Genomic DNA, 27,880 nt, shown 5'->3' with positions numbered 1-27,880 from the left:
CAATCAAAACATAGAAAAGAAAATAAAGATGACAGTCCAATAAAAAGGTATCCTCTTATTTTCTTTTCTCTGTTTCGATTGATTTCTATTTATTATCCTTGGCTAAGGAATGCCACTGTGACGGATGGAATTATAAGAAGATGAGAGAGGGGGAAACAAAATGGGGGGAGGGGAACCCATGTCAGCTGTGAACGAAGATCCACAGCAACTCAGAACTGAATGCCACCTGATATAAATGGAAGTGAGCTGACAGAGGGCAAAAAATCTGAGAAAATAAAAAGTTAAATGAGCCATGTGAATGACGTTCATGCTATAACAGCTTTTTACATTTCTGTATCATACCATACGCTATTTCTGGAAAAGCAAGAAATAAATGTACGTAAATAAAAATCTGAGACCAGATTTCCTACCTGAAGCTAAAAACAGCACTTAAGGAAGACAACATCCACCTACTAGAGCATTAGTAAGCATTAAGTCCAGTATGGTTGGCCCCAGTCCGTGTGGGTTTCATTACTGACTGCTGGAATAGTTTCTCCTATAAAGAATCCAGGATCTCCCTGCTTCTAAAGGCCCCACAATAGGGGAAACCCCAATCAACATCTGGCATATTAAAATCACCTATTAGTATTTATTTTATTTTTGTTACATTTGTACCCCGCGCTTTCCCACTCATGGCAGGCTCAATGCAGCTTACATGGGGCAATGGAGGGTTAAGTGACTTGCCCAGAGTCACAAGGAGCTGCCTGTGCCTGAAGTGGGAATTGAACTCAGTTCCTCAGGACCAAAGTCCACCACCCTAACCACCACTCCTCCACTGTTGCTACTATGTGGCTGCGCAGGCTTCTGCTTCTGTGAGTCTGACGTCCTGCATTCCATGTAGAATCTCCAATAGTAGCAACATTCCATGTAGAATCTCAAATAGTAGCAACATTCCATGTAGAATCTCCAATAGTATCTATTTTATTTTTGTTACATTTGTACCCCGCGCTTTCCCACTCATGGCAGGCTCAATGCGGCTTACATGGGGCAATGGAGGGTTAAGTGACTTGCCCAGAGTCACAAGGAGCTGCCTGTGCCTGAAGTGGGAATCCAACTCAGTTCCTCAGTTCCCCAGGACCAAAGTCCACCACCCTAACCACTAGGCCACTCCTCCACTGTTGCTACTATTTGAGATTCTACATGGATCACCAATGTGGCCGCGCAGGCTTCTGCTTCTGTCAGTCTGACGTCCTGCACGTACGTGCAGGACGTCAGACTCACAGAAACAGAAGCCTGCGCAGCCTTCTACATGGAATGTTGCTAGTGGAATAGCAACATTCCGTGTAGAATCTCCAATAATAGCAACATTCCATGTAGAATCTCCAATAGTAGCAACATTCCATGTAGAATCTCCAATAGTAGCAACATTCCATGTAGAATCTCCAATAGTATCTATTTTATTTTTGTTACATTTGTACCCCGCGCTTTCCCACTCATGGCAGGCTCAATGCGGCTTACATGGGGCAATGGAGGGTTAAGTGACTTGCCCAGAGTCACAAGGAGCTGCCTGTGCCTGAAGTGGGAATCGAACTCAGTTCCTCAGGACCAAAGTCCACCACCCTAACCACTAGGCCACTCCTCCCTTTCACAACTATATTTTGGATATCTTCAATTAAATCCGTCCATGTTTTCTGTCTGTGAAGGTCTGTATATCACACCAATGTAAATACATTTGCCATTCCTTCTTTCCAGAATGACCCACAGTACCGCTTCCTTACCCTGTAGGTGCTGCAATTGTGTAGTTTTAATATTCTTTAACATATAATGCCACTCCCCCTCCCTTTCTTCCTACCCTGTCTTTCCTGAACAGTTTATAGCCCGGTATGACTATATCCCAGTCATGATTCTCTGTGAACTATTTCTCTATAATCGCCACTAAATCACAATCAGCCTCTTTCATCACAACCTCAAGATCTAAAATCTTATTTCCCATACTTTGGGCATTAGTATATACTGCTTTCCAGACTTTGCCCCTTTTTCCTATTTGTGTAGAGGTATTTAATGCTTCACTTACCTGAGGGCTTATACTAAACTCCTGTTCCTCCCTCTTATCTGTCTGTAATGTTCCACTTCCACTCATTCCCTGTGATATTGGGAAGTGTGCTGTGTTGATATCGGAAGTAACACACTATGTTATAGTGTTATCTGAATGTTTTTTACTGCTGTAATCACTTTTTTACTATAGCCATGTTATAGAATGTTTGTACGTTTGGGAAGCTTGCCAGGTGCCCTTGGCCTGGATTGGCCGCTGTCGTGGACAAGATGCTGGGCTCGATGGACCCTTGGTCTTTTCCCAGTATGGCATTACTTATGTACTTATATTGCTGTATACAGCCTTGGGCACATTTCTTCAAAAAGCTGGTAAACAAATTATAATAAAGTAAGCCCTCCTGATCGATGTACAAAAGGTTTCTGTGTGTTCTGGTTGTCCACTTTTTGCCACTCTGTGCACATGTAACCTGCATGTATGTACTATCCACATGTTGCCTGTCACAGTGGCATAGAGAAGAGAAACATCACCTCTGTTGGCGGTGGCAGGGATGGAGAACAAAGCCAAAAACAGGAGTCCCTGTTGCCCAAATAAGAAGATGCCCAAGGATGAAGTGGCCCATGTGAGCAGCTGAATGGAAGCAATGGCATGGATAACAAGGGGGTCATGGAGAGATTTGGGGATTTATGGGAGAAGCGTAGAGTTGATTTTAGGCCATCATCTTGTAATGGGCCTTTTTGTTTATTTATACATTTTTATATTTGGCAGAGACAGAGATAACGCCAAGTCTTCTACCAGTGCAACGTGGAAATATCCTGCAGGCTGTGTAAACATGAATTACTGTAAACCCCAATACAATATGCCAAGGAAAGAGGTGACCTAGTGGTTAGTGGCTCTCAACCCAGTCCTTGGGTTTTCAAGATACCCACAAAGAATATGCATGAGATACATACGCATACAATAGAGGTAGTGCATGCAAATTTAACTCATGCATATTCATTGTGGGTATCCTGAAAACCTGACTGGTTGGGTGTGTCCCATGGATTGGGATCAGAACTCCCTGGGTTAGAGGAATGGGCTGAGAACTTGGGAAGCTAAAGTTCCGAACCCATTGCTGAAAGTCCTTGTGACCTTAGGCAAATCATTTTAAATTTTCAACTGCCTCAGGTAACCATCAGACTAAGCTCTGAGGGCAGAACACAGTGCATAGTAACATAGTAAACGACGGCAGATAAAGACCTGAACGGTCCATCCAGTCTGCCCAATAAGATAAACTCATTTACATGGTATGTGATACTTTATTTTATTTTATTTATTGCATTTGTATCCCACATCTCTGCAGGCTCAATGTGTGTATACCTGAGTTTGATTTGTCCTTGCCTTTCTCAGGGCACAGACCGTAGAAGTCTGCCCAGCACTCTTCTTGTACTAAGTTCTGAAGCTAACATAGCACTATAAAAATAAATATTATTATACTACTACATAGGAGGGTGTCTGATTGAGAAGTATATCAAGCCTAATAAAACTTTAAACGAATTACTGCTAGATTCAACATAAAATACAAGTCATGGTAGCATTTTATTAAATTGTGCATGTGGTCAAACATATACTAAAATAAACAATAATATTAAGGGTAATTTATTTTCAAATCTTCAAAAGCAATATTGAAATACTTCCATCCTAAGGTCTCTTCAGAATCACTGTACAACTACCTTTGGAGCTTAGCCGAGTTTAGGTGGCAGAGCTAGTGGTTGGGAGGCGGGGATAGTGCTGGGCACACATACGGTCTGTGCCAGAGCCGGTGGTGGAAGGTGGGACTGGTAGTTGGGAGGCGGGGATAGTGCTGGGCAGACTTATACAGTCTGTGCCAGAGCTGGTGGTGGGAGGCGGGGCTGGTGGTTGGGAGGCGGGGATAGTGCTGACCAGACTTATACGGTCTGTGCCCTGAAGAGGACAGGTACAAATAAAAAGTAGCACATATGAATTTATCTTGTTGGGCAGACTGGATGGACCGTGCAGGTCTTTTTCTGCCGTCATCTACTATGTTACTATGTTATGTTATGTAACTGTGGCTGCCAGCCTCCAGAATATTCTAAAATTACATATTTTGTGTAATCACTATTCTTTGTAAGCCACTATTTGCATGGCTGCAATTATCCTGCTTGTCCATGGAGAAAGTATAGCTGCATACCTGTACCAAAGGCAGGATCATTCAACCAGTCTCCCTCTTACTCACCTCCTGTGGTGGAAGATAGCTTTATATTGACTAATGATTAGGAAATTAAAGAGACATGCAGTCCTCCTCAAGACAACAAAATGTTATAAAAGTTTTACAAATTAGGAAAACAATTCCAAGACTGGTGGCATCCTTTCAAATAAAGGAAAACTCAAGTATGAGGGGGCATACAATGAAGTTAAGAGAAATAGGCTTAGGAGGAATCCAAGAAAATAAATACTTTTTATTGGAAATGGTGGTGGATGCATGGAATGGCCTCCCAGTGGGGGTTGTGGAAACGAGGACTGTGTCAGAATTTTAAAAAGCGTGGGACAGGCATGTGGGATCCCTTAGGAAAGGAAGAGTTAGTGGTTAATGAGGATGGGCAGACTGGAAGGGCCATTTGGCCCTTATCTGCCATCATATTTCTATGTTTCTATCAGTTGACCTTACTTACTTGTATGGCTGAACTATCTTGCTATCCATAAAGAACCCTCTATTAGAGGGATACAGCTACACTTTACCTACGTCATTGAATTGCCACACTGTTTTTGACTATGTATTTTGATTTTCAGAGAGTAAGCAACCAGAAATAACGACCTGTAGAATATTCCCCATCCTTCTCCACCAATCCTGAATTATCACCACTTCAGAACTGAGAAATTGGGTGCAGTTCATAAAGGACCCTGATGCCGTTTCTAGTCCATGTCTTTTAGCGCATGCTGAACTCCACTGTAGTTGACTCAAGCTAAAATATACTGAATGTACAAAAATAACAAAACTTGCGAATAGTCAACCAGCAATGTAACTGGGTAGAGCATATACATAGGTATGAATGAATGGGACAAAGCCAAGATGGATTTAGCCAAGGGAAATCCTGCCTCAATTTGCTACATTTCTTTGAAGGGATGAACAAACATGTGGATAAAGGTGAGCCAGCTGATACTGTGTATTTTCAGAAGTTATTTGACAAAGTACCTCATAGTAACATAGCGAATAAAGACCTGCATGGTCCATGAATGACTCATGAGGAAATTAGAAAGTCATGGGCAGTGTCCTATTGTGGATTAAGAACTGGCTAATAGACTGGTGCTGGAGGTGTGAAGAAGAATTAGGCAGTTTTTTGCACGTATGGTGGGCCTGTTCTCTTTTACAGTCTTTTTGGGTGGACGTAGCTATGCATATGACACTCGTTTTGGATACTCAGTTCCCGACAGAGCCGAAGTGGTGTCTGTTAGGGTGGGGAAATAAAAGGGGCCAGAAGTGGCAGAAGCGGCTAAAAAGACTGTCTAGCAGCTGCAAAGTTGGAGATTGCTGCCCACTGGAAACAACGAGTAGGGCCTACTATCCAGGATTGGAAAATGAGACTTCGTAACATAGTAGGCCTAGAACAATTGACAGATCAGAGAACGGGCAGATACAAGCCCGATGCGACGGAGTGGACACATTTAGAACGTATATGGACTACTGCTATGGACATACAGGGGAGTTAGCCATGAACGGGAAGGTAGTGGGAGGGGGGCAGGGGAGGGATGGGAGGAAAACAATACAATTTTGGATATATGTTGAACTTGAGTTGGAGTTGCCTGTGAGAATAGGCAGCCTTGTGGCTGCACTTATGTATATTGTATTATTATTGCTATGTTGAATAAAAATTTCAAATTAAAAAAAAAAAAAAACTGGCTAATAGATAGACAGTAGGGTTAAATGGTCAATATTCTCAACGGAGAAGGGTAAAAAGCTGGTGTCCAAGGATCTGTGCTGGCACCATTGCTTTTCAACATATTTATAAATGATCTAGAAACAGGAATAATGCACGAGATGACTAAATTTGCTAACACCACAAAGCAATTCAAAGTTGTTACATCACAAGAGGATTGTGAAAAATTGCAAGAGGGCATTATGAGACTGGGCATCCAAATGGCAGATGACATAATGAGAGCAAATGCAAAAGTGATGCATATAGGGAAGAGGAACCCAAACTGTTGCTATATGATGAAAGGTTCCACATTAGGCGTCAGTGCCACCGGAATCATTGTCAATGACACATTGAAACCCTCGGCTCAGTGTGCAGCATTAGCTAAGAAAGTAAACAATGTTATGAATTATTAGGAAAGGAATTGAGAACAAACTGAGATTATTATAAGGCCTTTGTATCACTCTATGGTGCGACCACACCTCAAATATTGTGTGCAATTTTGGTCACCGCATCTCAAAAAAAGATACAGCAGAATTAGAAAAAGTACAGAGAATAATGGCAAAAATGATAAAGAAGATGGGGCAACTTGCCTATGAGGAAACACTAAAGCAGCTAGGGTTCTTTAGCATGGACAACAGATGGCTGAGGGGAGATATGATAGAGGTCTATAAAATACTGAGTGGAGTGGAATGAGTAGACATGAATCACTTGTTTACTCTTTCTAGGGGGCACACAATGAAATTATTAAGTAGTACATTTAAAACAAATTGATGAAAATATTTCTTCACTCAACCTGTAGTTAAACTCTAGATTTTGTTTCCTGAGAATGTAATAAAAGCAGTTTAATTAGATTTAAAAAAAGGTTTGGACAAAGTTCCAGAAAGAAAAGTCCATGAGCCATTATTAAGATGGACTTGGGAAAATATACTACTTATTCCTTGGATAAGCAGCATAAAATCGGTTTTACTCTTTTTTTTGTGTATTAACTTTTTTTTCTTAACATTTTATTCAATATATACGCAGCATAACACAGGCTGAATGGCAACGGAGTAAAACAAAAAGAACCACCAAAGCACAGCAACAGAATGAACAGACCCCCCCTTTCCTCCCCCCCCCCAAAAAAAAACCTATCTAGAAAGTAAACAAACCCAATGCTTCACACTAGGCAAATCAGAGAATACCTCACCACAGTTGATAGGGTTTCCACACAGCATGAAAATGACCCATTTGATTTAAGAGCTGTCAGTTTTGACATAAAGTACAAGTAATCCAGTTTGGACAGCAGATGATCCTTCCAAGGAGGCTCTGGCCCCCACCAGGCTGATGCCAAATACAATCACGCTGCAGTCACCACAGAGGCCATCAGATGAGAAGAGTCAGTGTCCAGAGTATTAGGTGGACCATTAAGTAAATAACTAAAAATAGAAGGAGGGCACAGAAACCACACTAGAATCTGAATAAGTTGAGATACCATAGCCCAAAAGTCTGCACTTTAGGACAAGTCCACCAGATGTGCTCAAATGTCCCCTCCGCATCACACTCTCTCCAGCATGGCCCAGTACCAAAGCCAAAAACCTTGTGTAAACGGGCTGGGGTATAATAGCATTTTATAACCATGTTCAACATAATTTGAGGCAATTGAAACCCTCGTGAGCTGTGTATAGACCTGCTGTCACTATGAGCTATTCAGAGAAGCACCCAGGAGGACTTCCCAGCAGTGTTCATAAATTTGGACTATAGGCTGGCTATAAAGCAAGGCCTTCCTTATACAACCTTAAGTAGAGGAGTGTGGTAGCCGTGTTAGTCCACTCTTAAGGTTATCAATAGAAATCAAACAAAATAAAACATGGAAAAGAAAATATGATACCTTTTTTATTGGACATAACTTAATACATTTCTTGATTAGCTTTCGAAGGTTGCCCTTCTTCGTCAGATCGGAAATAAGCAAATGTGCTGACACTTACATACACTGTCAGCTAGCACATTTGCTTATTTCCGATCTGACGAAGAAGGGCAATCTTCGAAAGCTAATCAAGAAATGTATTAAGTTATGTCCAATAAAAAAGGTATCATCATATTTTCTTTTCCATGTTTTATTTTGTTTGATTATACAACCTTGAAATCAAACCCATTCCCACCCTCATGCGAAAAATCTTCAGCAAGGCTCGATCACCTGGGCCCCAAACTGGAGGAACCCTTTTCCGTAAAAAGTCCCACAACCGGCAATAAAAAAAAAATAGTCCACTTCTCATAACCCATATCTAGCATGTAAAGTGGAAAGGGGAATAAAGGACCCCTGAACTAGGCATCGACCAAAAGCCCTTTTTTCTCCCAACCATGTAACACTTTAGTATGGGTTGGCGGCACAGATCCTGGAGCATACGAAACAGGAGTAAGCCTTCTACAAATTTTAAAAAAAAAAAAAAAATAGGAGTATCAAAAAAGTAGCATTGTCTAGGCAACAATGCCAGTCAGATGGCATACCAAAAGGGCAAGGGTACAGCAAGCCCCATACAGTGCATACCAAAGTGCGGAGCACAAATGAACCAAAAATAGACATGGCAAATAATGCAAAGGCATCTCCCCCGACACACCTTTTTAAAAATAAACACCTCTTTTGGGGTGAGTTAAGACTACTGACATAAATTAAAAACTGCAATGAAGACATAAAAATGTAAAAGAAAAAGAAAAAAAAATCTAAGCATCCCTGACATCCAGCTCTGAAGCACTGAAACAACACATCCTCTCAGCAGCAACAGCCATGCATCACCCCCAAATACACATCCATTCCAAAGAGAACCCAATAAATAATGAAACTCTTCCTCTATAGGATTCCTTAATATGTCTGTCTCACATGAACCTTATTCTACCACAATATCACTGTGTAACTGTTTATACCGGAATTGGCAAATGCCGTTACAGTACTATGTAAGCCACATTGAGCCTGCAAATAGGTGGGAAAATGTGGGAGACAAATGCAATAAATAAATAAAATCCCAAAACCCTCTACCCACGCCATGCCACCCCACCCAATCCCACCTGTAGAAAACAGGCCCCAAAACAAACAGTAAGGGCCCATTAGTAGAGGAAGGACAAACCCAAACCCACAGGACCAAAAGATATATCAAGCAGAACACAACAGCAGTACAGAAATTACACTCCTAATAACTAAAAACAGCAATAGTGAAGCATCCACCAATAGCTGTGGCAGGCAAACAGTCAAGAAGTTAGATGATGTTAACGCAGCTGGCTCATCCTGAGTAAACAGGCCTGCCGCTACTAGATTATCCTTCACCGCCGAGATTGATGTAGCAGAGTAAGTTTTACCTCCCACCATAAAAGACAAACCAATAGAAAAAAGCCAACGTTAACGAACCTGGTGATCTCGGAGCAACTGGGTCCAGTCATAGTATTCTTGTCTGCGACCCAATATAGCAGAGGTGATATGCGGGTACACCCCCACATCGTCCCAAGTAAGGACACCCCCTTTACAACAGATCACCCACAAAACATTTTCTTTATCACTATATTTATAAAACCACACATCATTTCGTGGCCGATTGCCCACACGAGAGCCCAACACATGTTGCACTCTACCTAAAGGTGGAGGCAGTAAGCAGCAGTATCATCTGTTGACTGTAGTGCCTTTGCCAAAATAAGGCCAGCAACCTCCAATATTCATACGTCAGAAACCGTCTCAGGTATCCCCCAGAAACGGATGTTACATTGCCAAGATTTATTTTCCAGATCCTCTAATTTGAGGACCGCTGCCTCATGCTGTTTTTCCAGTTGAGAAAGCTGTGTATGGAGGTGATCAAGATCTTCACCATGTGCCTCCAAGCACCCCTGTGTCCTCAACACGGCGTCCAATATCCCCAACATCTTCCTTCAGCGTATCCTGCAATTTAAGTTCTTACCAAGCCCGCATCTCTGTGCGGAAGGAAGCTAGCTCCACTTCTGGGGGTGCTGCTGGGTGTGGTGGCACATCGCCATCTTAGCTTCAGGACGCAACCCTGATGCAAGATTTTGCCACTATAGTTCGCTGCTGGGCAGAGCCCCAAAGGATTAGGAGCACCTCAGCAACCAGAACACAGAATTAGCAGAGTAGAAGGTAAATCTACATTTTTGTGTACAGTAAGCCCCAGAGCTCAAGACTCACACTGCCATCAGGATGGATGATGTCACTTCCTCTCAAATCAGTTTTACTCTTTTGGAATTCTGCCAGGTACTTGTGACCTGGATTGGCAGCTATTAGAAACAGGATACTGAGCTTGATGGACCTTTGGTCTGTCCCAGTATGGTGATGCTTATGTACTTAACACTGCAATTAATAAAACCCAACACAGGAAGTAATTTGACAAGAACCTAAGTATATATGCCCAAACTCAATAAACACATTCATAGAGCCTCTAAACAGCCCTGTGTCTTACCTAACTCATCAGCTGTTACAACTACAATGTGCGTTCCTCAATTTTTACAAAAATCATAAATTTTTATAATGTTTACAGAGCAGCCACAAGAAGCCTGAGTATCACTGGGAGAATCGGGGTGAGGCAGGCACCTGACAAGCAAGTATGCCCCCAAAAGTTGTTCCCATTAACCAAACACCCCCTGCCTCAACTGGCTAAGCCCAGGAGAACCCCCTAAAATCACCAAACTCAGGAGCTGGTAAGAAACCATCCACCACCTGCTGGAGATAGAGATATACTAACTGACGGAGGGGCTGGCTGTGTAATATAACTCTCTTCATTTCAGTTTCTCTAGCTCACCTGCTGGTAGACGGATACAACCCACCAGTTTCTGGATTCATTTGCTGCAGAGGCTCAGGAATCCTATATAATAAAACGCATCTCCAACATTCTGAAGCTGACTGCATGGCTGAGGCATTCCTGCTCTCTGTATCCATCTCCTGAATTGACATCACGTACTTCCGGGTTCGCACAAGCAGCAGACGTGACCAACCACACGAGGTTTCTCGACTTCAGAATGTTGGAGGTGCATTCTATTAAATAGGATTGGTCAGTTCCTTGAAGCTCAGTGTCCTGCACAGTAACGCTCAGACACCAGAGAGAGAGGGGAGGGGCTTGACACCAGAGAGAGGGAGGGAGGGGGGGGCTGACACCAGAGAGGGGGGAAGGTATCTCTGTCACACACACACACTCTCTCTCTCACAGTCAATGTCTTTCTCTATGTCTCACACTGTATCACATTCACTCTCTATGTGTCACACAGTAACTCACACATTCTCTTGGTCTCATACACTCAGTCTCACAGAGAGTCTGTGTCTCACACACACTCTCTCTCTCTCGCACACACTGTATCTGTGTGAAACACGCTCTCTCTCACATGCACTTGCACACACTCTCATTCTCACACACACACTCGCACCCAGACTCACTCTCTCTCTCACACACAGTCACTCTCTCAAACATACACACTCCAAGGAAAACCTTGCTAGCGCCCGTTTCATTTGTGTCAGAAACGGGCCTTTTTTTACTAGTGCTATGATAAATCGCTTATTTTTCTTTATATTCATGTTTCATAGAACTGTCCTATGTATTTTTAAAACATATAAAGAAAAATAAGCAATTTAAAATAGCATTATTAAAGTTGATTTATGATTATTGTAAATCTTGAGGAGCACACATTGTAGTTGCAACAGAGCTGATGATGAGTTAGGCTGTGTACCCTATGTGAAGAGAACTACCACCGAGGCTCTTATTAATGTGTGTTTATTGAGTTTGAACATATCATACATTTAAGTTGTCAAATTACTTCACGTGTTGTGTTTTATTAACTGCATTATTTGCTACTCCCGCAACTGTGAGTTTACTGGGTCATTCAAATTGTGGTATGTGCTTAACAACGTTTTTTCAGGATGACAAATGTTTTAGGATGCAAACTTTCAACGTTACTCAGATCCTTTAAGACAATATTGCTAATACAAAAATAATGCACTCGCGCAATTTGGACACAGGAACCCTAAGAGACAGCAGAATGTGGGGGAGATGAGCACCAGACAAGACAGGAACCACAGGAATCTACCTTGAGGCCATCAGAAAAGGTCAAGCGCGAGTAGAGATAGGGAGAGTATGCACAGGAAATGGAGGTAAGGAGAGCTTATCTGGAAGCTGTGTATTTAGTGGGCTACCCAAGTAAAGAGAATTCAGCAGGAAGCTACTGAAACTGTGCTGGATCTGCACCATAAGTTCCATTACATGCGACTGATGTGATTTAAAAACAAAAAAAAGGCACTGCCTCATGACACTGCTGGGGGTAAAAGCAATATTAAAGATGAGTGCATGAGAAACAAAACGACACCCTTTAGTTGCTGGGAAGCATGAATAAGAAAAGGTACAGAAAAGGGTGACATCACTGATCCCACAAATTCAAACAACCTTTAAAAATGGTCTCTATCACCTCTACCAGCTATAAAATCTCTCCCATATATTGAAAAGATGAGTGACCACAGTGATAACATCAAGACTGGACTACTATAATGACCTGTACACTGGTCAAACCAAAAAAAACTTTGCACCACCTCCAAATAATTCAGAATGCTGCAGCACGACTAATAGATGGACGCAAGAGTGTGACTACATCATAACCTTCCTGCCAAAACTACACTGGCTACCAGCACCTTACAGGGTTAAATTTAAAACTATGCTTGATTTTTAAGGTCCTCAGACAAAATGGACCAGACTACTTAAAAAATAATTTAGACCTTTACACACCTTTGAGACCTTTAAGGTCCTCTGAAGGAGAGCATCACTATCTGTCCCCTCATAAAAAAAAAAAAAATACATTTTAAAAATTGCACAATGTGGTACCCACAAACAAGCCTTCTCAGGAGCAGCCCCCACATTCTAGAACTTACTCCCAGAGGAGTTACACCAAACTCAAGGCTATTTCTATTTCAGAAAGCAGATGAAAGGGAACTTGGTCTGGTGCAGATTGTGCTAGAAAGAGCTATGTGGGGTGGGGAGGCATCTCCCATATATACCGGGTTCTTCTATGGTATACCTGTCACGCATTGTATTTTGAAATGGGAGCAGGATCTTTAAGCATTTGCTTAAGGTGTCTATAGTCAGCAGTTTGATGGAGAACGGTTATAAAGTCCTCTGTTAACGGTACTATACCCCGAACCGTGTTGTCAAGATGTTTTGACAGGGTTCGGCTTTGTGTTGGACAGCATGTGGCAATGTGGGTGACATGTATCATATCTGGTGAACTTGTCCACAGGTGCAGCAGTACTGGACGATGGTACTTCAATTTGTTCAGAGTTTGACACGAGTTTCCTATCCGACTAGGGTGGATTGCTTCTTGGCTGCATTTTAAGCCTATAGGGGTGAAGCCTCCCATTCGTAAACTTGTGACACACATATTTGTCACTAGTAAATGGACTGGCGGTTGCTTGGAAGAAACCCACCTTGCCAGGTCTGTCCGTCATCTTGTGGAAATTGGACTATATTCACCAGATGTCCAAAATGACAGCCCTCTGGAATGGGCAAATTCTAGCTTACCACAACCTTTGGGACTGTTAAACTAAGTGGAAAAGGGACTCTAATTTCTCAATGGTGCCAGCACAGGCAGGGGCACATCACCCCTCCACACCATAAGCTGTTGGAGTTTGGGGTCGGGGTTCTTTTGGTTTTCTGGAAAGGGGTTTGGATAGGGTTTAGTAGGGGGAGGGCACTCAGAGGGGGTAGGTTGTGATCTGTTTTGCATATGATGTATATGCTTTGCATGAACTTTTATTTTTTTTGTTAATAAATATTTGAACATTGAAAAAAAAAAAAAAAAAAGGAAGAAGAAAGCAGATGAAAGTCTGAGTCTTCTCCCAAGCCTTTAATACTCGTGGGTAACCGACTATACACTCGCTCAACACCTGGAATAACTTGCTGCATGTCCTGTAACTTAGACCAGCTACTCATATCTTGTTTAACTGTACATAGAACTTGCTTTGAGTTTAGTTACCCATTTATCCCAATTGACTCTGTACCACCCATCTTGCCTCCATCTATATTATCTGCACTGGGCCCCTCAGCTACACAGTAAATTGTATTGTAGGAAAAGCATTAACATATCTATGTTATTTGAATGTTCTAACAGGTACTTAGTTGTTTCGCTGGTGGTGTGCTGACACCGTATTATATCATTGTTATCTGAACGTTCTTCCATGCTTATTATGGTATCATTTGTAATGTACCACATTTATCATATTTCTACAAGGTCGTATATTCTGCAACTTACCCAAAGGCTTAGTGCAGATTACAAAGATTTTAAGTAGAGGAGTGTGGTAGCCGTGTTAGTCCACTGTTAAGGTTATCAATAGAAATCAAACAAAATAAAACATGGAAAAGAAAATAAGATGATACCTTTTTTATTGGACATAACTTAATACATTTCTTGATTAGCTTTCGAAGGTTGCCCTTCTTCGTCAGATCGGAAATAAGCAAATGTGCTAGCTGACAGTGTATATAAGTGAAAAACATTCAAGCATTGCTATGACAGTCTGACAGGGTGGGAGGATGGGGGTGGGTAGGAAGTATGCATGGGGACATCAAAGTATACCATTGGTATTCTAACAGGGTGGGTGTGGACAGGTGAGGGGAGGGTGATCAACAGAGACATACAGCTTTAGGTTTATAATGGGCTAGGAACCCCAGGTCCTTGTTAAGTCCTTTCTGTTGGGTGTTAAAATATTCAATCATCTGTTGGGTGTTAAAATATTCAAAACACCCAACAGAAAGGACTTAACAAGGACCTGGGGTTCCTAGCCCATTATAAACCATAAAGCTGTATGTCTCTGTTGATCACCCTCCCCTCACCTGTCCACACCCACTCTGTTAGAATACCAATGGTATACTTTGATGTCCCCATGCATACTTCCTACCCACCCCCATCCTCCCACCCTGTCAGACTGTCATAGCAATGCTTGAATGTTTTTCACTTATATACACTGTCAGCTAGCACATTTGCTTATTTCCGATCTGACGAAGAAGGGCAACCTTCGAAAGCTAATCAAGAAATGTATTAAGTTATGTCCAATAAAAAAGGTATCATCTTATTTTCTTTTCCGTGTTTTATTTTGTTTGATTTCGAAAGATTTTAAGAGAAGAGATAATTTCTGATAATATATTACGAAAAGATATTTCTGTTAAATTCTACAGTGCTGTTAAAATTTGTGTATTTCTGATACTGTTTTATGTTAATCCTATTATTTGGTTTCAATTTGCCATTTCCAAATTTCCTTCATTTATTGTATTTATATTTGATAGTTTTACTATTGCTCCGTCATTAACTAAATTATAAGTTATGTTAAACTGTACCTGCTGTACACTGCCTTGGGTGAATCTCTTCATAGAGGCGGTTAATACATTCCAATAGATAAATAAATTAAATTAAAGAAGACAGGTAGATCAGATGGAATCATTGTTGGTGCCCATTTTATGAACTTCTTTCTGTCTGTGGTTAAGAGCAAATAAGGGAAGTGCACTGGGTACTACTGTTTCAACTTTACTTCAAGAGACCCATTTCTTTAATCATTATCAAACCTAAAGAGAAATTCCTTCTAATATCATTATTCACTGTGAAAGCTTCCTGCTAAAAATCAAATGCTTCTATTAGACCCACTTAGAGGCCCAATAATTGAATTTGCGATATAAATATAAGGTACAAAAAAAGGCACTTAATATCCAATTATAACTACCTTGTTGTTCATGAGACCAGGAGACAAAATGCTACTGGATTCAGGGTCAGCCCTGACACTAGGCAACTGCCTAGAGTAGTAGTATTTGGCAGGAGGCGCTGGGGGTATCAGCTGCAGCCCAGAAGTGGGAGGAAAAAAGGGGGGAATGCTGGCTAAAAGAGGAATAGGTTAGAGAGGTGAAGGAGAAATGCTGCACTATTTGGGGAGGGGGGGGGTAACGATCCACCCATGGAGGGATGCATGTCTTGAAGGTTCACCTAGGGAATCTCAAACCCTTGGGCCAGCCCCGATTAAAACTAAATGTTCAGTTCAATCTGGTATGATTTCTACATAAACCACAGAATTAGCAGGAATTGTCCCAGGTTTGGTGAGTGAAAGGGATCATATAGATTAGCTGGAGGAGAATATTTATCATGGGGCAGCAGAATTTTTTTTTGTTTGGGGGAGCACAAGCTCTGCCCCCAACCCTTCCATAACATCCTAGTCCCCTCCTATGGCATCTGACATATCTCTCCTTCCCAACCTCCCCATCTTATCCAGCATCTGTCTTCTTCCCTCCCTCTCAACCCCTCGTGGTCTACAGCATTTCTCTCCCTCTCCCATGGTCTGCAGCACATCTCTCCTCTTCCCCTTCAGCATCCCTCCTTCCCTTCTCCCATCCCCTGCCTATAGTGTCCAGCATCCTCCCCCCCAGGGTCTCCAGCATTTCTCTCCTTCCCTCCCTCTCAATCCTTCTGTTCTACCGCGTCTCTACCCCCCATTGTCTCTACCATCCTTCCCTCCCCCTCTTCAGCATCTCTCCTTCCCTGTCTGTGGTGTCCAGCATCCCACCCACTCCATGATCTCCAGCATCTCTCCTTCCCTTCCCCTCTCTCCTTCACTTCTCCCCCCCATGATGTCCAATTTCTACCCCCCCCCAACCCATCATCTCCAGCATCTCTCTCCTTTCCTCCCTCTCAAACTCCCCCTCCTTCTCTTCTGCCCCTCCACCTGTGGTGTCCATCACTCAAAACTCCCCCCCCCCCCAACCCTCAGCATTTCTCTTTTTCCCTGCTGTGTCCATGAGGTATTTATTTTCTTATCACATTCCCCTGGGGTGGCAACTCTATAACCTATATTGGAGAAATTGCACTGTGGTCCGACGTCGGGCCTTCAGATGCTCAAGGACCCCTCTGACCTTCCTGTTTCAGAAAGGACGGAAGCCAGCTGGCCAAACTTGAGTATACATAGATGCAAGGTAAGAGAATCAATATAAGAGAAGAAAGGCCTCAGGGGGAGAGAGGAAGGGTAGCAAACCTTTTGGGGTGCCACAGTACTTGTGGCTCCCCCTGCTCCGGGGCCTATGACCTTTACCATATATACTGGTTTCACAGTACACACAACTTTAAAACCTCTATCATAAAAATTAAATTGTAAAACCCTGTGATAAGTGGCATTTGGAGGGACAGAAGGGCATACACACTGAGCCAGAAAGCTGCCAACAAAATGATGGATAAAAACGAGAATTGCAAAGCATATCAACACAGAGTGGGGACTCTATGCTCATATATTCATAGAAAGATCTGCGGCCGACTAACGTCAAAGGGAGAAATAGAACTGATGAATGCTAGCCATTAAAACCAAACAGGTAACTGCTGAGAAAAACTAATGGGGCTTGAAAACAAATCACATGTACTTTTTTCCCACAAACTGGTACTCAATAAAATCATTAAACTGTCTCTACTTGTTACTTCATCTGTTATACAGCGTTTACTTTCATTCTGACCAACGAGACCCAAGCATAATTTCTGAGCCATGCAGGAAAATACTAAACCTCCCCAGGTGGGCGATTGCTGCCTGTTTATGTATTTCTATCTTTCCTATTTACATCCAGAACTTCATTTCACAAAGTACGATATGCTTCCTGATAACATGAAAACACAGTTTCCACGGCACAGAATGTTTTTATTTTACAAATTCAGTAAAGAACAGGCATTGCTTGGGGGGGGGAAATAAAAAACAAAAAAAACCTGTCTCTTGGGCGCCTGTATTGGAAATGAATTAATGGACCGGTGATCAGATAAACCCACATATTCTAGTTTTTGCATCACACTCGCCTGAACTTTCACAGCTTAATTTAGCTTAGCTACTTTTGCCTGGTAGCCCAGGGGTTGACTGCCTCAGCCAAGCAAACTCCAGCCTAGCACTGCCAAGTTACACTCTAGCCCAGCTGTTTTGTTGTTTTACCACTGATGGGACACAAACATCGCATTTCCTTTCAACATTTTAAGAAGGCAACCTACTAATACTACCCAAAGGCTGGTCTCACGAGTCCAAGCTCAAAACGCTTTTCATTCCCCTCCTGTTAACAGAAGCTGAATGACCGAGAACGTGCAAACACAGTCCGGAGAGAACGCGAAGGTTCATGAAATTCAGGACAGCACCTAAGGTCAGACGGGTTCTGCTTTACCTGGTTCCTATCAAACTGCTCCCGGTCCGCTTCCAGCCCGTGACCGGCTCTGCGACTCAGTACTCGGGAAGGCACGTTCTTGATGGTGTTCATACCGCCAGCACTTGCTACCGTACGACACTACCGGAGAAGTCAACTCGGCTCTCCTCCGAGCATGCCGGGAAAAAAATGTGCGCGCCGCGCGCTCCCCCAACACAGCAGTTCGCGTACACCAGCCCTGATCTGCGCGTGCGCTGCTCGGCCGCGCAGGTTCGTTAGGATTCCTAGGAGCTTCCTCACGTCACCTTGTAACCACAAATGAGGATCTACTAGGGATGGTGTGCAAATAGTCATATTTTATCCATTTTAAGAACATGTAATTGGTAAAAGTAGCCCCCTGTAGGCGAGTTCCAAGTTTATGAATGAACTTATGGGGCTGGGAACTGCCACATCGGTGATAATTTATTGGCAGACTATTAGAGGACAGGTTTTGCCCCAATGTTATCAAATCTATGTATGCCACATTGAGCCTGCAAATAGGTGGGGGAATGTGGGATACAAATGCAAAAAATAAATAAATCGTTTGTGCGTCCATCCCCACCCACCAGACTAAGGCTGGGTTCCCATTCACAGACTGAAAGATGATGAGCTGAAAGGGAAAAAAATCAAACCAGATTATGGGCGTAGCCAGACAGCAGATTTTGGGTGGGCCTAGGCAAGAAGTGGGTGGGCACCAAATGTTCTCTGCCCCACCCCCACCCCAAAAAAATATCTCAGCTGGTGGGAAAATACTTCTCTCCAGTCCCCACCTTGGTAGTCTGCAGCAGGCATGCCCTGAAAACTAAGCATGCAAAGGTGCCAGTATTGTGGAGAGCAGCATTTTCATTACCATGTGCTACTGTTGGATGGGCCTGAGCCCTAAGTGGGTGGGCCCCGGCCCACCTGTAGCTACATCACTGTATATAGGCAGTTGATACATTTATTAAATGACCACAACACATAGCAGTAAGTCAACCTGTTTTGGCACAAATTTAACCTGTTAAGCTAGTGTAGTAGGGCTGTATCAAGGGCTATGTGAGCAGTGCGGCCACACAGGGTGCAAGTGAGGCTACAGTGCCAACATTGCTCCTCATCCCTTGTCTCGTATTTTTGCAGCAGTAGGTGAAGTTCTGTCTCAGTATAATACCTAGTATACCTGAATGTAACTCAACTTGAGATACTACAGAAAAGGTGTGAGCAAAATCCAAATAAATAAACCCTGCATCAGTGCCTTCTTTATAAAATAGACTCCCAAGAGGTGTTCTTTATAAAACTGGTGTGCTAAAGATACTGTTCTGCCCTTGCACGGGCTGGGACTAGCATGCGGCTTAAACCACAGTATAGAACATCAGTCTTGAACTAAAATCTTAATACAGTAATCAACCAAGTTAAAATACTTTACAGTTCAGATGTGCTGGACAAGAGTTTTAGCCTCAGAAACTAGGAGTCTGTTCGCCACCAGCACACTCTTTCTCTCAAGCAAAAGAGGCTGGGAGATTGCAGGAACACACTGAATAATGGTGCCATTTATACAGGTAAAATCTTGATAGACACACAGTAACTTGAAAGAAGCCATTCAGCAAAATACAGCATAGGCAGTTTCAGTTCACTGAGGAGATACACTGCTGACTCTTACAGACCTGATAGAGAGAAAAGGGGGGGGGGGGGAACTAGCCCAGCATACACCAAGAACAAAGAGAGGCAACAGAAAGTCCCATAAGACACAGGGAGCTGGACATGTACTCTAAAATAGCCTATTACAGGGAACTACAGGGGTCTGTAGTTCACTGAAAAAAAAAAAAACCCAATACTAGAATAGGGACTCAAAACGTTGAGGCCTGAAAGTCAATTAACCTTAAATTATTTACATACTAGTTGTGAAGGTGCAGCCTGGAACTAATGAAAACCGGACAGAGGGGGGTGGAGCTGGATTCTAGACACCGAACAAATTCTTCACACTGCCAGCCTGAACCAGCTGTCATGTCAGGTATCCTGCTCAAGGCAGTAATGAGATGTTAACGTGTGCCAGCCTGGCATAAGTAAAGGAGATGCAATCTGCTAGCCAATTACAAATTGTGTGCCGATGGCTACTCCTATCCTGTTTCGGCCAAAAGAAGCAAAAAGTTGGGTGTGTTGTCTATGGGCTTTAGCCTGCTCCACATAGAAGTCTAAGGCTCAATTGCAGTCTAGGTATGCAGTACACTCTCACTAGAATGGGCATGTGCTTTGGGGAAAATTGTTGGCAGGATGATCAACTGATTAAGATGGAACTCTGACACTACCTTAGGAAGGAACATAGGGGGCTGGCGGAGAACTACTCTATTGTGGTGAAACTTAGTATAAGGTGGATCAGCTACTAGGGCCTGAAACTCACTGTCTCTGCGAGCTGAAATTACCACCCCAAAAATACAACTTTCCAAGTCAAATACTGCAAGATGACAGGAATCAAGTGGCTCAAAAGGCACTTTCAAAAGGACAACATTGAGCTCCCATGACAAAGTTGGAGGTTTGGCAGGAGGCTTTGTCAATAGCAAACCTCTCATGAAGCAAACAACTGGAGGCTGTATAGAGATGGGTTTACCTTGCACACAGTGATAAGCACTAATTGCACTTAGATGAACCCTTACAGCGTTGCTTTTCAAACCACACTTAGAAAGGTGCAGGGGGTACTCAAGCAGTTTTTGTGTAGGGCAGGTGAGGGGATCTAAGACCTTGCCCTCACAACAGACAGCAAACCACCTCCACTTAAAATGAGTAACACATAATAACTTAAGCGTTGCTACACTGGGACAGACAGAAGGTCCATCAAGCCCAGTATCCTGCTTCCAACACTGGCCAATCCAGGTCACAAGTACTTGGCAAGATCCCAGAACAGTAAAACAGTAATCCTAGAAATAACCAGTGGATTTTCCCAAGTCCATTTTAATAATGGCTTATGGACTTTTCTTTAGGAAATTATCCAAATCTTTTTTAAACGCTAACTGCTTTTCTGGCAACTAATTCCAGAGTTTAATTACACATTGAGCAAAGAAAAGGTTTTCTACAGCTTGTTTTCAATTTGCCCCCTAGTCTTAGTATTTTTGGACACTGTAAACAAGGGATTCATGTCTACCTGTTCCACTCCACTTAGTATTTTATAGACCTCTATCACATCTCCCCTCAGCTGTCTCTTCAAGCTGAAGAGCCCTAGCTGCTTTAGCCTCTCTCCTAGCAAAGTTGTCCTATCCCCTTTATCATTTTCATTGCCCTTCTCTATACCTTTTCTAATTCCACTATATCTTTTTTGAGATGTGGTGACAAGAACTACACAAAGTACTCAAGGTGCGGTCACAGCACAGATTGAGCCAATGGCATTAGAACATTCTCATTTTTGTTTTTTATTCTTTTCCTAATAATTCCTAACATTCTATTTGCTTTCTTAGCCACCACTGCACACTGAGCAGAGGGTTTCAACACATTATCAACAATGACACCTAGATCCTTTAACTGGGCAATCATACCTAATGTGAAACCTTGCACTACAAAGTTATAGTTTGGGTTCCTCTTTCCCACATGCATGACTTCACACTTGCTCACATCAAACAATCTGCCATTTGGATGCCCAGTCTCATAAGGTCCTCTTGCAAATTTTTCACAATCCTCTTGCGATGTAACAACTTTGAATAACTTTGTGTCATCAGCAAATTTAATTACCTCACTAGTTATTCCCATCTCTACATTATTTATAAATATGTTAAAAAGCAGTGGACCCAGCACACTGGAGAACCCCACTACCTACTCTTCTCCATTAGGAATACTGACCATTTAACCCTACCCTGTTTTCTTTGAACCAGTTCTTAATCCACAATAGAACATCACCTCCTATCCTATGACTTTCTAATTTCCTCAGGAGTACTTTGTGAAATGCCTTTTGAAAATCCAGATACATATTATCAACCAACTCACCTTTATCCACATGTTTATTCACCCCTTCAAAGAAATGTAGTAAATTGGTAAGGCAAGATTTCCCTTGACTAAATCTATGTGTTATGATTCTGCCGGTTTGGCTGAGGGGGAGGGGGGACGTCTCTTCTGATTGGCTGCCAGGGGTTGTGCTGACGTCAGGGGATAGTACTTTAGCCTGCAGCTGAAGAGTTTCTCTGCTTTTGCGTTACTTATCTGGTGGTAACAGGAAAGCCTGATAGGTTTCTCTCAGAACGTGCTCTAGGTTCTGACAGGGATCTGTGTTGATTTAGAGTATTCTTTTCCTTCCCTCTGGGTTAGCTGCTGCTCTGTGTGTGTGTGTGTGCCTAGCTCTGTAATCAGGGTCAGCTGCTTGTTTGTTTAGTGGGGGCTGGGCATTGCTCAGCCTCCGGGGCTCTGGGCTGAGTGAGAGCGTTCTCCTTTGTTTGTTTGTTTTAAGGATTTCTCTTCCCAGTGTCCTGGCCTGCTGGCTCAGTGAGTTTAACCCTTTGTGTACTGTGTGTATTGTATTCCTGCCTCTGCCAGTGTGTTTGTTTGGAGGGGAAGCGTTCTCTCTGATTGTTTTTTGATTTATGGCACTCTCTCTCTGCTGGCTCTACAAGCTTAACCCTTTATGTTCTGTGTGCCTCTGTCTACAGTGGGTTTGAGGCAAAGGCTTTCTGCCTTCCTTGGTGTTTGGTTCCTCTGGCTTCTGCCTGGGGCTCCTACCCTGGTGGGGAGGGGGTTGCTGTGTTAGTTCCCCTGTCCTGCGCTAGTCCCCTGCGTGGGCGTGGCCCGCTCTGGTCCTTTGTTTCCCCCTCTGCCCTATTGCTGGTGTTCAGCGCGTGTCTGGCATCTTGGGGCCCTCTGGGTTCTTTCACCCCTCCCTGTGTGTGATTGGGTTCCAGTTCAGCCGTGAGGCTCGCACGAGTGGCTCTGTCTGCGTGGGTTCCGGTTCGGCCGCGAGGCCCGCCTGTATGCCTATTTCCCTTCTTCCTGAGGGACTGGGGGGAGGGGTAGCTTAGGGGGTATTGTGTAGCTGGGGTGTGCGGTGGTGGGTTGGTCTCCCCTTGGCCTGGGTCGGCGCCCTGCTGGCCTCGGCCAGGGCCCAAGGGCTCACGACCAACCCAACGGATTACACTATGTTGGCTTTGTCTCAATAATCCATGCTTATGTATATGCTCTGTCATTTTATTTTTTGTAATATTTTCTAACCTTTTTGCCCAGCACTGATAAAAGGTTCACCGGTCAATTTCCAGGATCACCTCTGGAACTCTTTTTAAAAATTGGCGTTAACACTGGCCACCCTCCAATCTTCTGTTACCATGCTTGATTTTAAAGATAAATTACATATTACTAACAATAGCTCTGCAAATTCATCTTTCAATTCTATCAGTACTCTGGAACGTATACCATCTGGTCCAGGTGATTGGCAACTCTTCAGTTTGTCAAATTGCTCCATTATATCCTTCCATATTTACAGAGATTTGTTTCAGTTTCTCTGAATCAGCACTGAATACCATTTGTGGCACTGGTATCTTTCCCACATCTTCTTCGGTGAAAACCAAAGCAAAGAATTAATTTAATCTCTCCTTGTAGTGGAGTCTTTCCTGGAAGCCAGCAAAATCTGGGAGACTCTCTCCGGCAAATCTAAAGATTCAAATTCTATACTCTCAACATCCAAGTGATGAGGGCCAGGGATTGGAAGCTAGTATACAGAAGAGATCCGTTGTTCGGTGTGATGATGACTGGAAAACATTCCAAGCGCCACAGATCTTCAGTGGACAGCTCCAGAAGAGAAGGAAACCACATCTGGCTCAGTCAGTAAGGCACTAATAAGAATAGTTCCCTGGTCTTGAGTTTCAGCGAAGTCTTTTCTCTGAGAGGTATCGGAGGATATGCATACAGAAGTTCCTTCCCCCAATGTAGGAGAAAGGCATCTGACGCTAGTCTGCTGTGTGATATGGGCTTGGAACAGAACAAGGGAACTTTGTGGTTGAGATGCATGGCAAAAAGATCCACCAAGGGGGTGCTCCACTCTCAGAACATCTTGCAGGTTATGCCCAAGTTAAGAGATCACTTGTGCAGTTGTAAAACTCTCCTCAGTCTGTCCGCCAGGCAGTTGTACTTTCCTGATAGGTATGTGGCTCAAAGTACCTTTCCGTGAAGAATGGCTCACTGCTACATTCCTACTGCTTCCTGACACAAGGGGTAGGAACCCGTACCCCCCTGCTTGTTTACAAAGAACACTGCAACCTGGTTGTCTGTTTGAATGAGAATAATTTGGTTCTGTAACTGATCTCTGAAAGCTTGTAGAGCATTTCAAATGGCCTTGAGCTCGAGGAGGTTGATTTGAAGATCTGTTTCCTGAGCAGATCAAGTTCCCTGGGTGTGAAGCCCATCTACAAGAGCTCACCATCATAGACTGAATGAATCCATTGTTAACACCTTCTAAGCCATCTGAGACTGCTGGGAAGCTAGGGTCAACTGGGTCACTCTCAAACAGAACCGTGCAATGGGTGTGACATGCACTAGTGAAGCCATGTGGCCCATCAATCTCAACATTCACCGAGCTGTGATCTGCTTGCTGTTTTGGACCTGCAAGGCTAGTGGTATCAAGTTGTCTGCTCTTGCTTGTAGAGAAAAGCCCAAGCCTACAATGTAATGAGCAGGGCTCCTATGTACTTGAATCGCTGGAAGAAGGCGGGACCTTAGGGTAGTTCATAATAAACCCTAGCAGTTGCAACACCTGAATAGTTAGATGCACTGTCTTCTCCTCCTGTGATGTGCTCTTGACCAGCCAATCGTCCAGATGGGGAAACACATATACTCCCAGTCTGCTTAAATATGCTGCCACTAGACACTTCGTGAATACCCTGGGAGCTGACGAAAGGCCACATAGCAGAACGCGGTACTGGTAGTGGTGTTTCCCTATTCATAATCTGACATACTGACTGTACTGGGGAAATATCAAAATGTTGATATAGGCATCCTTCCAAGACCAGAGAGCATAGCCAATCTTTTTCCTGAATCATGGGGAGAAAGGTAACCAGGAATTTCTTTGGGGTCCTTAGGTCTAGGATGGGATGAAATCTCCCCATCTTTTTGGGCACAAGGAATTGCCTGGAATAGAATCCCTTCCCTTTTTGCCTGGGTGGTATGGGATCGACAGCACTTGGCTGTAGTTGGGTGGAGATTTCCTCTGCAAGTACCTGGTTATGCTGATGTACGAAGCTTTAGTTTGGAGCAATTTGGTGGTCTTTGATGCCAATGCAGGCAGGGCGTAACTGAGACAAACTATTTCAAGAACCCACCGGTCAGAGGATATAAGAGGCCACCTGTCACCTGTGTCAGTAAAAATTCAACCTCCCCCTAACGGTAAGCTGTCCAGGATGGTTACTTTGAGAGTGGCTATGCTCTCCTGGAGCCAATTAAAAGCTTCGACTGGAGAGTTTCGACTGGAGTCCTGGCTGTGGTTTTTGAGGGTGACTAGTGAGGCTGAGAACACTGGGATTGGGTGTTCTGGGCAGAGTGAGAAAGAGGTGGAAACATATGCCTCAAAATAATGGGGTCAGCACCTAGGCCCACTCAAAAACCTCCTAGGAGACTGCAGCTGGAGGTTGCCGAGGCAGGGTTTGGATGGTATCTATGTTTCTTGATGAGGTCTGTGACCTCTTCTACCTTATCTCCAAACAGGTTGTCACCTCGGCAAGGAACATCCGCCAATATCTCCTGAACAGCTGGTTCTAGGTCAGAGACACGCAGAAATGAGTCTGTACATTCCCACACCCATGGCGGAGAGTCTGGATGCTATATCAAGAGAGCTGTACACAACCCTGGCCAGATATTTTCTACACTCCAGCCAACTGGAGCCTGCTCCTGTGGGAAAGAATCTACAAGACAGTCTACTGTGGACCATAGACTGCAAAGTAAAGGTTCGTGCAGAGCTGGTAGGACTGGATGAGGGCAATAAAGAATAGTAATACTGGGTCAGAACAGTGGTCCATCTAGCCCAGTATCCCACTTCCAACAGTGGCCAATCCAAGTTACAAGTACCTGGCAGAAACCCAAATAGTAGCAACATTCCATGCTACGAATCCCAGGGCAAGCAGTGGCTTCCCCATGTCTGTCTCAAAAGTTTCATCCGGGAACTTGTCCAAACCCCTTTTAAACCCAAATATGCTAACCACTCTTACTGACTTCCGGCAAAGAGTTCCAGAGCTTAACTGAGAAAAAAATATTTCCTCCCATTTGTTTTAAATGTATTACTACGTAACTCCATTAAATTTCCTCTAGTCTTTTTGAAAGAGTAAAACATTGATTCACTTTTGCTCGTTCTACACCATTCAGGATTTTGTAGACCTCCATCATATCTCCCCTCAGCTGTCTCTTTTCCAAGCTGAAGGAGTCCAACCTCTTTAGACTTTCCTCATACGAGAGTAGTTCCATCCCCTTTATCATTTTGGTCACTTTTCTTTGAACCTTTTCTAATTTCGCTATATCTTTTTTGAGATACGGTGACCACAACACAATATTCAAGGTGAGGTAACACCATGGAGCGATACAGAGGCATTATAGTATTCTTGATCTTACCATTCCTTTCCTAATTCCTAGCATCCTGTTTGCTTTTTGGCCGCAGCCCCACACTGGACAGCAAGTTTTATCATATAGAATACTACACCTAGATCTTTATCTTGGGTGCTGACCCTCATGGTGGACACTAGCATCAGGTAACTATGATTTGGATTGTTCTTCCCAACATGCATCACTTTGCATTTGGATGCCCAATTTCCTAAGATCTTCCTGCAAGATTTCACCGCACTCGTCGTTCCGAATTTAAGATCATTTATAAATATGTTAAATAGCACCGGTTCAAGTACAGATCCCTGCGGCATTCCACTATTCACCCTCCTCCATTGAGAGAAATGACCATTTAATCCTACCCTCTGTTTTCTGTCCAATAACCAATTCCTAATCCACAACAGAACATTGCCTCCTATCTCATGACTCTCTAATTTTCTCAGGAGTCTCTCATGAAGAACTTTGTCAAAAGCTTTCTGAAAATCTAGATACATAATGACATGTTTATTTTCACCTTCAAAGAAATGAAGCAAATTGGTGAAGATAAGAATTCCGTTGACTGAAACCATGCTCACTCTGTCCCATTAAACAATGTTTATCTATGTGTTCTGTAATTTTATTTTTTTATGATGGTTTCCACTATTTTACCCAGCACTGATGTAAGGCTTAGCAGTCTGTAATTTCCTAGATCACTCCAGAACCCTTTTTAAAAATCAACATTACATTGGCCAACCTCCAATCTTCAGGTACTATGGATGATTTTAGTGACAGTTACAGATTACTAACAGCAGATCAGCAATTTCATGTTTGAGTTCTTTCAGTACCCTTGGATGCATGCCATCCAAACCAGGTGATTTACTACTCTTTAATTTGTTGATTTGGCTCAGTACATCTTCCAGGTTCACCAAGACTTCTTTCAGTTCCTCCGCATCACCACCCTTGAACCATTTCTGGTAGATCTCTTCCATAAAGACCGAAGCAAAGAATTCATTCATTGTCACTGCTTTGGCCTTGTCCTTTTTCTCCTTCGTAATCTAACGGTCCCCACAGATTCCTTCACAGGTTTTCTGCTTCTGATGTATATGAAAAAGTTGTTACTGTATTCTAGCTTCATCTTGTGTCCCCTGGTTCTATTATTGTTTGAAAATATAAACAAGCGCTTCACATCTGTCCGCTCTACTCCACTCATTATTTTGTAGACTTTATTTATTATTATTTATTGCATTTGTATCCCA

The 27,880-nt window shown here is 43.1% G+C and overlaps 1 protein-coding gene across 1 annotated transcript in view; it reads right to left on the bottom strand.

The window, feature by feature from the left end:
• HIP1R (huntingtin interacting protein 1 related) overlaps positions 1–18,280 on the bottom strand; it is a 161,696-nt gene extending 143,416 nt beyond the window's left edge. The window contains exon 1 of the mRNA XM_030217833.1: positions 18,105–18,280. Within this exon, the coding sequence (XP_030073693.1) occupies positions 18,105–18,197 (93 nt within the window). The 5' untranslated portion in view covers positions 18,198–18,280. The remainder of the gene's footprint in view (positions 1–18,104) is intronic.
• Positions 18,281–27,880: the final 9,600 nt, after the last annotated feature.

This window comes from Microcaecilia unicolor, chromosome 11 (assembly GCF_901765095.1).
Source record: "Microcaecilia unicolor chromosome 11, aMicUni1.1, whole genome shotgun sequence".
NCBI classification, from domain to species: Eukaryota; Metazoa; Chordata; class Amphibia; order Gymnophiona; family Siphonopidae; genus Microcaecilia; species Microcaecilia unicolor.
Note: the sequence above shows the minus strand (reverse complement) of the source record. Positions and strands in the feature narration are given on the sequence as shown.